At 42.3% G+C, this 14,193-nt stretch overlaps 1 protein-coding gene across 1 annotated transcript; it reads left to right on the top strand.

The window, feature by feature from the left end:
• Nucleotides 1-603: 603 nt before the first annotated feature.
• On the top strand, nucleotides 604-13,858 carry sypb (synaptophysin b). The gene is made up of 7 exons (XM_076741121.1): nucleotides 604-705; nucleotides 2,035-2,100; nucleotides 8,564-8,688; nucleotides 9,456-9,654; nucleotides 9,742-9,933; nucleotides 10,038-10,350; nucleotides 11,700-13,858. Exons 1-6 carry the CDS (start codon nucleotides 688-690, stop codon nucleotides 10,317-10,319), a joined length of 882 nt encoding a protein of 293 aa, XP_076597236.1. The 5' UTR covers nucleotides 604-687; the 3' UTR covers nucleotides 10,320-10,350; nucleotides 11,700-13,858.
• The last annotated feature ends 335 nt before the right edge of the window (nucleotides 13,859-14,193 follow it).

The raw sequence follows: 14,193 nt of genomic DNA, 5'->3' as shown, positions 1-14,193 counted from the left end.
ACAGCAGTGTTATAATGGATGTTGAAAACCATCAAAATACAAAAGGGTGAATTATATAATCAGCCATTAATGGAGCGGCAGATGGACAACATCTGGGTTTCATTTCCCCTTTTAGAGAATAAGATTCACGCGAAGCAGTAAGCCATGCTTGTCTGTTGTTCAGCGCTAAATTAAACACTCTACAATCGTCCCTTATTGTATTCGCATGGATGTACTAGGAAAACCTGAACTCTCCCTGAACTTCCCCCAGCGCGCACATTAAGGTTTGCCAATAATAATCTGCAAACAGGGGAAATATATTCATCTAAAAATACAACCGTGCTGCGTGTTAATGACCAGCAGCAGTTCACGAAGCATCACCGACCTTTTTACCTCCCCTCCACATCAGTCCTTGTGCCTACTAAAGCGTGAACAGTCTCCATGCGCTCCTCTCCGCGTTAGACGCCCCCGGGCAGCCTGCAGCCCCCGTTAGAATAAAGCGGCGCTGTGATTGGACAGACGGCTCGGCTCGCCTTTACTCCACGTCCAATGGTTTGTCTGACGTCACGACGCTTCACACGTCCGCGCCTTGTCCGTGACGCAGCCCCGCTCTTCCTCCTGGGCGCCTTCCTCCCCTGGGCTGTTCCGGATGAGACGCCTCCCTCCCTCCGCCCCTCTGATCCTCTTATCAGCGAGTAAGCGGCCAAGATGGATGTTGTAAACCAGGTAAGGCTTTTGGGGGAAAATCATCTTTTTCATTAATGTTTTGCTCGGTCGCTGAGGTTCATTTATTTTAGCTCGTTTTCTTTCACTGTGCGCTCAAATGAAGATGCTGTTTTTTCTCATAGATCCGCCGGCCTTTAGGTTTTAACGCATCGCTTTCGATGCACTGGAGTCGAAATTGTAAATCATGCATTTATCTAAAAAAAAAAAAAAAAAAATCGCGGCGGTGTAAAGACGCGACAGAGCGCGATGTTAATTGGACAATCTTTCCTCCACTGATGCTGCAGTCGATGTGATGGAGCGGCCCGCTGACAGTCCGAAAAATGTGTAGGATGTCCAGAGATTGCTGCAGCAATGACATTTAGCAAAGGAAGGAGAGGATGTAGCCTGTTATCTCCAGGGATTCGGCTAATTGATTAAGACACGCTCACGTCTCAATTGGCCCGCTATTGCTAAGATAACAAAGAGGAATGTGATTAATTTCCGAGGCCCTCCGTGTTTTCCGATAGCCGCAGTAGGCCCGACACAGAGGAGGACGGGCTCCTGCATCCCTGTGGCCACAGCTCTCACATAGCTGGTTTGTGACAAAGCCAACAACATTTTCCCGACAAATGAGCCGACATTGGGCTGTCAGACGCTCTCAAACATGCAACTGTGTCGGTTCATGCGTCATCTGTCTATCATGGATGTTGGGCATCCGTAGCGCCGGCAGTGTGGAGAAACAACGAGCCTCACAGCCCGAGACAAAACCCATCACTGCTGCTTATTCCAGCGCGGCCATTTATTGATGCACACAGGGACACACCGCCTTCTTTGCGGTGTCGCATTCACCTGCGCACAAACGCTTCCTCCGCCTGCCAAATCTGGTCAATTAGAAAGAGATTGCGCGAGATTTTCCTCGCAGATGAATAAAGACTGCTGTGAAATGTGCAGCAGAGAAAACACCAGTTAATCAGCTTTGTCTAATTGTAATGCTGGCAGGAGCTTCCCTCCCTCCTTCTCTCTCTCCCTCACACGCACACGCACACGCACAATATCAAAATGCCTGGTCTATAGTTGTATAGCATCTCAGCATCTGTGACAGGTGAGTCACTGTCCTCCCGGGCAGATATTTGCCGTATCACAAACACCTGCAGGTGCCAGCAGCAGACCCGGCCTGTGGGCTATGAGGCTGAGGTAATTAGGTTTATGTTTTTAAGCAGCATCATCACATCATCATGGTCCCTGCTCTGCTGAGAGAGGCTGGATTCACACAGATCAGGAGTCAGTGTGAAAATATCCAAAAAAAAAAAAAAAAAACCCTCTAATTTCTGATTTTTTTCCTTTTGACAGTTGGTGGCCCAAGGGCAGTTCACGGTAATCAAACAACCTCTGGGATTTATAAAAATTCTACAGTGGGTGAGTGCTCTACTTTATGTATATACTGTTGTCTGGTGTATGAATATTCTCCATTTCAATAAAACGAATGACAGAATAAAATATAATTATGGATAAAACACTTTGGAACTTGCATCGTTTGCAATAAATCATGTGACCATGTCTCTTACTGACAGATTTGTGACCTTCTGTCACACAGAGGTCATAAAGCTGCATGGGGCTTAATAATGGATGTGACTCTACACTGTCAGAAACACCGTCCACAGTCGGGCCCTCTCTCACGAGATGCCTTTTTTTCTTGGCTGCAGAAACATTACAGTAGCTCCACCTCAGGTCTGCTCTCTTATATGTGCTCAAACTAAGGGCTGAGGTTGATACTGAGGAGTCTCTCGTATCCTGATGCTGACGCTGCCCCAGCAGGCCTGAGCAGGAAACACCGGCAGGATGTGTTACGTCATCACTGTAGTAGCACTATGTCAGTCCACAGAGGAATATCATGACAATTTGTCAAATCCCTCTCAGAGGACATGACCTCTGCATATATTTGTGCAGTTTATTATCTCTGTCTCATGTGCTCGGCCTCCTCCGCCAGATGATGGAGCCAGAAAACTACTCGCATTAGTTTATATATGAAGAGAGCAGCATAAATAGACTTCACTTTATCTGCCTTTTTTGTTTATTTTTTGGGGGGAATATTATTGAAGAGGGTCCACTCAAGATATTGTACCCTGCCAAAAATGTGAAATTTTAGATTTTCACTAATAGATTCATCCAGTTAGAGTTGAAACAATTATGTGGTTAATCATTTAGCAACTACAGCTAATATTTCACTAATTAGATTAGCCATTGGATTCCCCTTCTCCATTGCGAGGACTTACTGCTTATCTTTGTCTGATTTGATCATACACTGATTATTTTGGGGGTTTTATTGCAGAAAACAATGTGATGACATCAACTTTAATACAGCGTGACAGCCATTTTTCACTATTATCTGACATTTTGTACCCTGAAGTGCTCATTGATCAAACAAGAAAAACAATGGGCAGATTAATGGATCATGAAAATGAAGTGTTATTTGCAGGCAGTAGCATTCATGTTGATCTCTCCAGGAGTGATTGGAGAAGTTTTTGGAAGATCAGACATTGAGGATATTGTCTTCCAGTCTCAGATATCATTGCATAACTTCCTCTATCAGCAGCAGCATTGTGCTCACGCTGACAAGGCTGCAGGGTTAAGCAGTGGTGCCTCTCTACAGCACCACAGTGGTGGGAATAGTGCTACTAATTACCCATGCACACCCTGCAGCTCAGTGAGGCCCTCTAGAATGTGCCTTATGTTAAACCCTGATGTGATGCTATGAACTGGTTCTGGCTGGTTCGGGTCTGTGGTTCTGTTTACAGCAGCCAGTTAGCATCATCAGTATAGTTACCAAAAGCATTTCTAGAAATGCAAGGATTAATTGATTGACAGAAATACGGTTGGCAACTATTCTGATGATTGATTCATCTTTTAGTGATTTAATTTCAGGCAAAAATGGTCAAAATCTTTCTTGGTCTAGCTTCTTAAATGTGAGGATGTGAAGCTTTTTTTCTCGTAAACTCAATATCTTTGGGTTTTTGAATAATGCTCCAACTAACCAAGCTATCTGAGGAGGTCACCTTGGACTCATAAAGGCCTTTTTCCACTATTTTATGATATTTTTTTTGTCTTATTTTATTAGACAAATCAGTTAATCAATACTTCATCATCGGTAACTGGCATATTACATAAACCTTAGTTGCAGCCCAGATCATTTTAGCCGTCTTCCTGGTAATCCATCATTAAACATATACATGCAATCTAATTATATATACATTTTGACAGGCCAGATGAGAAGTAAATGGAGGAGGGGGTGCCCCTCCGGCACACGGGTCCCATCATTCTTAGCTCCACCCCTGATGCTCTGTATGAGAACACACTTTAACACAAGCCAGATGAAAACGTGCGTGCCAAAGCATCTCTGACAGAGTCCCACGCTGTAATGGGCTCTGCAGATATGCTAGAGAACAGCCAGAGGAGTGAGTGTGCTGCATGACTCTGTAGTCCTTCCCTGGAGCTGTGTGAGTGTGCCAGCACCTCATCACTGCCTCCCTGGGTCACAGCAAGCACAACCACCAATCAGGAGCGCTGCCGAGGAGGCCAGGGCCCATGAATCATCTGTCAGAGGGCCTGCGTGCCTCAGCGTTAGACTAGAGGAGGGGCTGCTGGAGCTTCTGCTTTTTCTGGATTAATATGGGCATGCACAAGCAGCAACACAGTGTTTTTAGGAGGGTGGAGACAGGCAGCGATGAAAAAGATGCCTCTGTTTCGTAGAATCAAACCTTTTTTGGCTTCTTGTTAATGTGGCCAGTGTGCTTTCGCAGAAAGTACTTGCACAAAGCAGCATTTGTCATATTCATGTACTGAATTTGAATTAGATGCAAGTAAATTGGAGTGGATGAGCAGAATATGTGGGCTGAGGGTGTTTAATATTTAAAAATCTTGCCCACATTTGATGATGAAAATAATTAGCGAAAGCTTGTGAGCAGCGTTTCTGCTACGTGAGCGAGATTTAAACAGCCCTCTGCATGTGTGACTCATGTAGCTTTAGCCCACCTCCCCACCCCACCCCACCCCACCCTCGCTCTCTCTCCCTGTCTCTGGGGAATAGTGCTGACAAAGCCTAGATTTGATGGATGTTGTAAGACATTGAGTTCCCAAATAAAGCTGATGTGGAGCCCAGCCGCAGAGAACGCAAACAGCCTCCTGCATCTCCCGCCACAGAAACGGCACGGCTATGTGGAATTTCATTTGCATTCAGATTTCGCTTTCTGACTCATTCCCAGCAAGTATAAAAAGGCTGTTTGTGAGAACATGAAGCGAGAGCCTTATTCGCTTTGGTGTAGTCCCTAATTCGCAATAAAAGCTGTTGATTTTGCCGTAGCTCAGAGGCTTTTGCTGTTCAGACACTGGTGACTCTCTGTGGTCATTACTCCAGGGCCTCTTGTGGCAGCTTTCACAGCTAGTGTTTATTTCTGCACTCCTGTGCTCTCGGCTATGTGTCGGCATGTAAGGAGCTGCTAACCCTCCCTCTAGTCGCATGCGAGCCAGAGAATCATTCAATAATTCTGATATGAAAAAGTCAAATTTGAGAGTATTGAATATCATCATAGAATATTGACTGGAGCAAGATTGGCCAGGCCTACTGTGTATATCAGCTGACCGAAGCTTATTTCAGATATAACAGTGTTGTATCAGTATCTGCTTCAAATATCCAGAAACGCTCAGGCTCTGCGGTCGGTGGTTTTATTGCCGTGTGGATCAGTATTTGTGTGTGTGAGTGTGAGAAAAGCCGTGGCAGACAAATCATTTGTGTCTCAGTGTGTGTGATTGTGGATCTTCTCAGCACAGAAGAGCTGACAGCCATCCAGCATACCAGGAGGGGCAGAAACCAGCCTCTGCCTCCTCACTGTGAGATGCTGCCAACAGTGTTACCATGGCACCTAACACCCAGCGTGCCACCATTTCTGGTCCTCCTCCATCACTCCTCCCTCTGTTCATCTATCACCATAAAAGTACAACTCTAATTGTGGTATGGCGCCTCCCATTTAGATTAATTTACTGCTTGGACTACTGTTCTAGTCCAGAGTGAAATATCTCAAGAACTACAGGATGGACGGGCACAGCACTTTGTTTTTTGAGTCCCATTGACTGTGATGATCACCTGACCTTTCTTCTACTTGACCTTTGTAGTTTTGAGTGAAATATATCAACAACTATTGGATGGATTGTCATGAAACTAGGCTCCCATGTTCATGCCCTCCTCAGGATGGATTGCGATAGCTTTTGTGATCCCTTAACTTTAAACCTATCGCCGCCGTACAACTTCAACAGCCTTCGTACACACTTCACACCTAGCCCAAACATGACACTGACGCGCAATCCTCTAATGGATCGCATAGTCCGTTACATGGTTTGGAGTGCGACTGGGCTGCAACACCATGTCAAAATTTCAAATTATCCAATACTACAAAACAGCCATTAGCTAGTTAGCAAATAGCATGCTAACATGCTAAGCTAAGATGGTTGTAGACATTCTACTTTCGGCATAACATCAGCATGTTAGCATGACTGTGCGTGGCTGTGCACTCTTTTCTTTCTTGTTACTATTACTTGAATTACAATTAAATACACAGACCGAACAGCACAGAGGATGACGTCTATGTTTTAGAGCTGTTTGACAACAGACACTGTGTTTTGTTATGATAAAATAATAATGTCCACATAATATGCTTTTCCATCTGAAAGTGAGACTATTCAAGACTGTACTCACAGTTGATATATTGATAAATTGATTGATATATTGACGTGAACCTACATGTAGACATGCTGCTCCATTAATTGATTTCTCATGTCAGTGCGATCCAGATCCTTTGACTCATAGCATTGTGTCACTTCAGGATGACTCAGTTGAAGCAGCAGTGTGGGCTGTTGCTGAGATTAACTGGAGAAGTCGGCTCTTGTTGGCTTGTTTGCATTTTCCCAAAAATGTCTGTGCAGAAGAGGAAGAAAGCGAGGCCTAAAGTACAGCCGGGGCACAACATGTTATTGATCTCTGTCATGAAATCTGGACTGCTCACCGTCTCAGAGGGATAATGAAAGAAGGATATGAACACTGGGACCTCCAAAACCTCTGAGCAGTCTTAAAAATAAAAACACTTGCGCCATAAGGAAGTTATACTAAACAGAATGAGATGGAGGACATCATTTAGGATAAAATACAACACACCTTTGGATTTTTAGTTTTTTCTGTGTCTAAAAATCCATAAATTAAATCAATCAATCAATTGTGCTGACACTGCAGTAGTGATCCGCTACACATGTATTGATTGATTGCACAGTTGCTGCAGCATTAAATCCAATTATTACTCTGCTCTGGTCTGCTCTACTCACATTTTTAGGCCTTTTCTTAAAATCTCAGATTTTGTATTTGCTGAAACTGCATCCCTCCAAAGGCTGACTGTCCTGAATGTGGCGTCAGGAATTATACGTGAAAGGACAGCGTCCAAGGTGCATTTAGAGTGGCATTTCCTGGTTCAGACACAAAATTGTAATGAAGCTCAAATATTATATAATAAGATTTACAAGATCAGTGCCCATAGCCCCAAATAAGATTGTAATAATAATGTAGAAATTCTAAAAGCTCTGCTGCAGACGACAAATGTTGTTTTTTTTGTTTTTTCTGTTTTTTTTTTTGGCTTGAAATCTGTAATAATCTGTTGTTCATCAGCAGTCCCCTCTCCCTTCTCTCACACACTAACGCTGCCACTGTCATCACATCTACACTCATTTGCATGGTTATTAAAACCTGTTAATTTACCAACGCCAGGAAGGGAAAGTGTTTGAATGCTCGGAAGGGACACTGGAAAATATAACAGAGCCTGCAGAGAACAGAGAGGGATGAGTAAAGCGATCACAATGAGGCTCGCCTCAGGCGGCCGGTGTGTTTAAATCCAACAAACGAGCCTCCGACTCACATTATCTAAAAGATTACTGTAAATAGTTTAGTGTGTTGATGCCTGCAGCGAGTAGACAGTACTACAAGAGTTAAGAAGGAAGTGACGTGCCTTTGTGTGTGTGTGTGTGTGTGTGTGTGTGTGTGCGCACATACGAGCTCACGTGTGTTCGTGTGTGTGTGTGTGTGTGTTGTGACTGGCTTTGCAGTAGCTTGTAGTTGAGTATTTGGTGACAGATGGCAGAGCACCTCAGTCAGATTAATTGTTGGATTTGCCATCCAATCGGATCTGGCCCGCAGCGTAGGGAGGGTGTGGTAAAAATAGTCTAATCTTTTGTGTGTGTGTGTGAGAGAGAGCGTGAGATTATCTCCACGCATGTCTGTTTGCACCATTTACACGACTGTAAGCTGGAGCTGTGCAACAAGGCTGAGCGTGCACCTGAGGTAACAAAAATACTGTCGTACTATATATACCATAAATAAAAATACTATAAAAACAACTACAGAGAAGCCACATGAACCAAGGTGTCCTCACTAAACCTACAATAAAATCAAAAATCACAACGATGCCTTCAGTTATTATGGCCCTAGAATTACAAGAGTAACATATAAAATATAATATAAATATAAATGATAAAAAGAATAACAAGAATGTTTATCTTTGGCTATTTATTTTGATTTATTTCAAATTTTTTAAACATGTACTGGCATTACAGGCGCAACAGGTGCAGCCCCTGCCGTGCATCCTGACGATAACGCTGCATTGATTTGCACTCTGTGTGCATTTCTCAGTAACAGTGTGCTCGAGACGTTGTAGGTGGAGAGAGTCTGCAGCTTTCACCTGTTTTACATTTATTAAAATGAGAATTTGTATGTTCTGTATTTTGTCTGTGACATGCCAAAAGTCACAGGATGAGTTGTTAAATCTTTTCCTTCCTCTTTCTCCCGCAGATCTTTGCAATTTTCGCCTTCTCGACATGCGGCAGTTACTCCGGCATGTTCAAGATGAGCGTGGAGTGTAAAAACCGGTCAGAGAGTGACCTAGGAATAGAAGTAGAATTTGAATATCCGTTCAGGTACGCATCCTGTCATTTACAAGTTACTGTCACCACTGTAGAAGAAACTAAAAAAGAAATACAGCTGTGACTTACAAACTTACAAACTGTGAAACCACATTCAGCACACGTTATGTATGTGACAGCACACGTAAGATCACATTTTGAAAGGAGCTTTGACACAATTATAATCACAAGTGTGTATTATAATTTATAGAATATACAAATCCATAAATTATATATAAAATATATACATTTGTTTAGTTAGTTTTGTGTTTTAGTTAGTTTAGTTTTGTAAGCAAAAATAGGCCAATTTTTCAATTTTTTTTGCAATCATTAGCTTAGTTACAAAGCTCATTAGCCAATATTGGAATGAATAGTATAATAGGACATTTTCCAGATCAAGTGTCTTTGGTTTAAGAAGTAGTTCAACGTTTTTCTTGTCAAGAGTTGAATGAGAAGATTGACGATGTCTGTAGGCTGAATATGGAGCTACAGCAGGTAGGCGATTAGCTTAGGTTAGCATAAAGGCTGGAAACAGGTGGAAACAGCTAGCCTGGCTCCGTTGAACAGGTTTTCAGAGAAAGTCTGTCAAAGAGTAAAAAAGAATAAGAGCAGCTTCATATTTAACTGACAGACATCAGAGTGGTATCGATCTGTAGATTTCCAAACATTTCCCTTTTGAATAGTAAATGAAAACTGTAAAAATCCAACATAAATCTGTTTACTTTTTGTTTCTCTTTGTTCCTCATCCCTCTCTCTCTCTCTCTTTGTGTCCTTGTTCTCAGGCTCCATCAGGTTTACTTTGACGCTCCCACCTGTAAGGGAGGGAACCCCGAACGTCTATTCCTGGTCGGGGACTACTCCTCCTCGGCTGAGTTCTTTGTCACCATCGCTGTCTTCTCCTTCCTCTACTCGATGGCAGCCCTCTCTGTATACTGCTTCATACTGGAGAAGTACCGTGAAAACAACAAGGGGCCCCAGATCGTGAGTTTGTCCTCCAGCTGGTTACAGTTAATATCTAGTTTCTGCTGTTTGTAGAAAAAGTGATCACGCTGCCTTGTTGATCCCCAGGACTTTGTTGTGACAGCGGTGTTTGCCTTCATGTGGCTCGTGTCCTCATGCGCTTGGGCTAAAGGCCTGTCAGATGTGAAAACAGCCACTGATCCAGAGAAGGTCATCACTCTCATCTCAGCCTGTGACGAACAAGAGAATCGCTGCCGTGAAGTCTATGACCCTAAGGTCTCCGGCCTCAACACCTCCGTGGTTGGTCCCAGGTTCTTCATACTGAACAATAAAGAGTCGATCTGAAACCTGAAACAGTAAATTTCTAGAACACACACATCTCTTAACACCCCTCTGCTCTACAGGCTTTTGGCTTCATCAACCTGATTCTGTGGATAGGAAACCTGTGGTTTGTATTCAAGGAGACTGGCTGGTTGGCCGCCTTCTCTGGAACATATGTCCCATCACAGGAAAAGCAGCCCGCCCCCGATTCCTTTGGCCAGGCAGGCTATGGTCAGCAGGACCCCTACGCCGGCTCCCAGGGAGGCTACCAGCCAGAGTACGGCCAGCAGGGAGGCTTCAATGAGGACGGAGGTTACAGCCAGGGCTACGACCAGCAGCCCACCTCCTACTCCAATCAAATGTGAGCCTGCCCAGCCAAACCACAGCCGAAGGATGGTGAGTGTAAACGTATAGACTGGGTTTCAATAGATGACATTATTGTATGCCTTTGAGGTAGTGATCGAATCTAATCTGTATTTTTAAACGCACCTGAAGTGTTAGTTGTGTAATGGCGGTTTCTTATTAACATTAATGTCGATATTTTAGCTGAATAGGTGTCTTTTTCTAGCTATTTCTTATGCATATGATCAGAAAGTATGGGCAGGGTTCTACCTCCATGCAGATAACACACAATTGTGTATTTTCAAAATCCTGATATCTTTCACTAATTCTCTTTGCTCTCTTGAATTACATTAACTCTGCTAACCTCCCAAAGTCTAACTACTGATTAATTTCAAAGAAACCAGCCTGAACTTTGATACCATGAATGGGCTGCTCCGATCTCCGCTGCACATTTTCATGTTGTATTTAAAGCACGTTACAAATGAGACTCTCAGCACCAGAAGCATTAGCTGTTTGCTCGGCTGCTTGAAGAGAGGTTTTCAAGTCACTGCTCACATGCCTGTCTGCATGTTAAAAGAGATACTGAGATCACTTTCTAATATGATTCCAGTGCCAGAGATCTTAAGTGGTCCAACTTCAGCATCTTTTTTTTCATAGCCTCATATTTGCATCAGCTGAAGTTAAAGAGGCCATGATTGATATTTCTATAGCAACACATCAAATGACAATGTGACAGTGTGACAGTGTGAAAGTGGTCAGGTTAGGAGTGAAAGCACCGTGAAAAGGTGTTAACAACTTTTCTGCCTGTGGATTTTAAGCCCCACTCCAGTACGCTGGAATCATGTTTCGATCTCTCAATGGCAAGTGGAGCCCGGATGAACAATCACACCCACTAGTAACTCTTCAAACCGATGCGTGGGTATCGTTTCAATGTAGACTTGAAAAATTTGAACCTATCCTTTAAAAACAACTCATATTTACATTTTCCCGACAAGCAATGGTTGTGCATTGACCAACATGTTTAAGTTCAGTAGTGAAGCTGAAAAGAGCCTGCCTCTGTTGTGTGATAAGGAGGTCGGGATAAGCAGACGGAGTACAAAACATCTGAGTTGCAAAGCAGTCTGTGGTGTTTTACTGGTCTGCACTTGTAGAGAAACACGTACAACCCTTATTCCAAAACAGCTGGGATGTTGTGTAAAACATAAATGAAACTGGCTAATCCTTTTTGACATATATTAAACTGAAAACAGCACAAATACAATGTATTTAATGTTTGACCTCATCAGCTTCCGTGTTTGTGGAGCCAAAGCTTTCTTTACATGTTCAACATGTGATCATATGTTTGCTGTTGGTTTAATATTCCCCCCCCCCCCCGTCTCTCGCCTCTCTGCCTTTTTCCTCAGGGTGACCTTGTGATTTTGGAGGGTGGCTCTCGACCACCACCTGCATTTCCACACTCCTCTGTTTGTCTGTTTGTGTATCTGTGCGTTGACAGGCGGAGGGAGGGAGACATGGAGGGCAGAAACTGGTGGGGCCTTGGGAAGGGAGCGCGACTGGGGAGCAGGATGTGGGAGAAAAATGGGGGAGGGGGGGGGGAATGGGGTCTTTGCTGTAACATGATGTTTATTCTCGTGATGTATTTAACTGTAGAAGACAACAGAGGATTGTCTGTTTGGTAATACGAGAAAAACTTGAATACAAATACCAAAACATTCGTTGACGAATATTTAAGAGAAATCTTGTAATGGAAAAGACATTTATGAAAAAAAAATTGTAGTTATATTTAACTTGGGAGAATGTATTTGTCTGTGCTGTGTAAATATCAACATGCTGATATATAAGATTAAATGTATACAGTTGAATAATTGTGCACTCCATATAAGTTGTTATACAACAAATGTTGAGCACAGAGTTATTCAATTGCATTTACTTTGGTTCTGTTTAGGAGCTCACATAGTTTAGCCTTTGCCTTCCAATCCCCTTCAATTATTCACACCACAATAATGTTTTTATGTATTCATCTCAGAACCTATGAACATCTGTTTTTTTTTAAATTTTCTCATTATGTTTTTTTCATTTGATCAGCATTACAGACGGGATTTAAGAAACGGGGTAAAGCTGCTGAAAATGTCATGGCAAATATTGAAAGAAGAAAATTGTCAATATATAGAAAAAAGTGAGCAGGGAAAGAGTAATGTTTAGTCATAGCAGTAAATAGATGATAGTAGTTGGGTTTAAGTAGGTTGTTTGAACTTTATTTGTGTTTTTATATATATTTTTCCATCAAATATTGCTGTCGAGCAAGGATGAACTCTTGTGATACAAAGAATATTTTAAATCCTGACATATAAAATCAAAAATTGCATAGGGTTAAGAAAATTAGTGAGCATGGTAGCATGTCATACTTGCCGTGCTGTTTCAGAAACTCTTGTAGTGTGCTCTCAGTGCGAAAATTGTGAAATCGGGGCAGTGAACAACAGTTATAGCAGCGTGTATTTGTTTATTTGTTGGATTTATGTAACGGCATCAAGCAAATGTTGTCAATGAACCTTGTCCTGTTTTGATCGCCTTTCATGTGGTCCAGAAAGTTGTAAGACAGAGTCATATAGTTTTTTAACTGGTGTTTCTATCACACTGTAATCAGTGACGTACATACTCACACTAACCTGAGCTGTAAGGAAATGAGAATAAAGAATATTACACTTTAAAGACCTCGGTTATGCCATAGTGAACACATATTTATGAAGCCGTCTGAACAGTATGTCTCCATATATACTTCTCCTGCATCCTCAATCCTTCTTTAGCTCTTCTCTCTCTGAAGGCAAGCAAATTTACTGCATGCATCCTTATATCCTAAAGCATCCCAGAACATATTAGAGAAGCTGAGGCTCAAGGCTGCAGGAAAGTTCGACTACACACTAATGCCGTCATGTTTGGTCCATTGTAGTGGTTACTGCACAGCACATACAGCAGCTCTGCTATATTCTACTCAAAGCACAAAGTACGTGCTGCAATAAGTACTTCTTTCCACATACAAAATACCCCCGTCCTACTGCCAGTCCTCTGTTTGGATATAGAAGATCGTGTTTGCCAAATGGTAAGAGATGTGTGTTGATTGGTAGTTTTTGCTTCCACAGTCGTCATCAGGATGAGTAGATGTCCATCTCCAGAATATCGATCCATTGCACAGTGTTGGATTCACTCATTTTTTCTAAATCAGGGTTCTTTGATTCAGGTGGTGTAGAAGCACCTGACTTTCTCTCTTCCTCTAGTCTCCCCCCGACACCTCTGTTTCTTTCTCTCTTTCACTGTAGCTCTTATAAATATGCTGAAATGAAATATACTCTGTTGTTAGTGGTGAATGATGTCTTGTGGTACTCTCTACGCCTTTGGATAGTGCTGTGTTTATTGTGTATGATGTATTCATATTAGTATTTATGATAATGATAAGTCAGAGAAAAAAAAGTCCAAGACTCTCCAGAATTCTGCTGTATTCTTATTATATGGGATCCATGTGAAACAAAATGAAATAAACTTGAAATTATTCTGTTGAAGGTTAAAATGCGTACTTCTGTTCATAGGAGTTGATTGTCTTTTCATTTGTTTGGTTGCATGTTTCAAAATGTTAATTATTGGTTTTATGAATAAGTTTTAATGGAAAAGTTCCAAGAAAGTACATAAACAAACTTTGTCATTCAGTAGACAGCAAGTGTAGCTCACAGCAACAGCAACAAGCTCAGCACAGGATTGAAAAAATATTTTAAAAAGTAAATAAGTAAATTTAAAAAGTAAATAAATAGAAGAAGAAGAGTGCACTCCTGGGAACAGCCAAGATCCTGCGCAGAAGCCTCAAGCTCCCAGGCCACTGGTAGAGGACCCGAGCATGAAGGAGGCACA

The sequence above is a fragment of the Chaetodon auriga genome, chromosome 10 (genome assembly GCF_051107435.1).
Source record: "Chaetodon auriga isolate fChaAug3 chromosome 10, fChaAug3.hap1, whole genome shotgun sequence".
Lineage (NCBI taxonomy): Eukaryota > Metazoa > Chordata > Actinopteri > Chaetodontiformes > Chaetodontidae > Chaetodon > Chaetodon auriga.
The sequence above is the reverse complement of the archived record's forward strand: the minus strand, read 5'-3'. Positions and strand labels throughout refer to the sequence as shown.

Bases quoted from the DNA above. Each gene is read 5' to 3' on its own strand.
- sypb (XM_076741121.1), top strand. The intron at 2,101-8,563 runs GTGAGTGCTCTA...TTTCTCCCGCAG, and splicing joins TTATAAAAATTCTACAGTGG to ATCTTTGCAATTTTCGCCTT. The intron at 9,655-9,741 runs GTGAGTTTGTCC...GTTGATCCCCAG, and splicing joins ACAACAAGGGGCCCCAGATC to GACTTTGTTGTGACAGCGGT.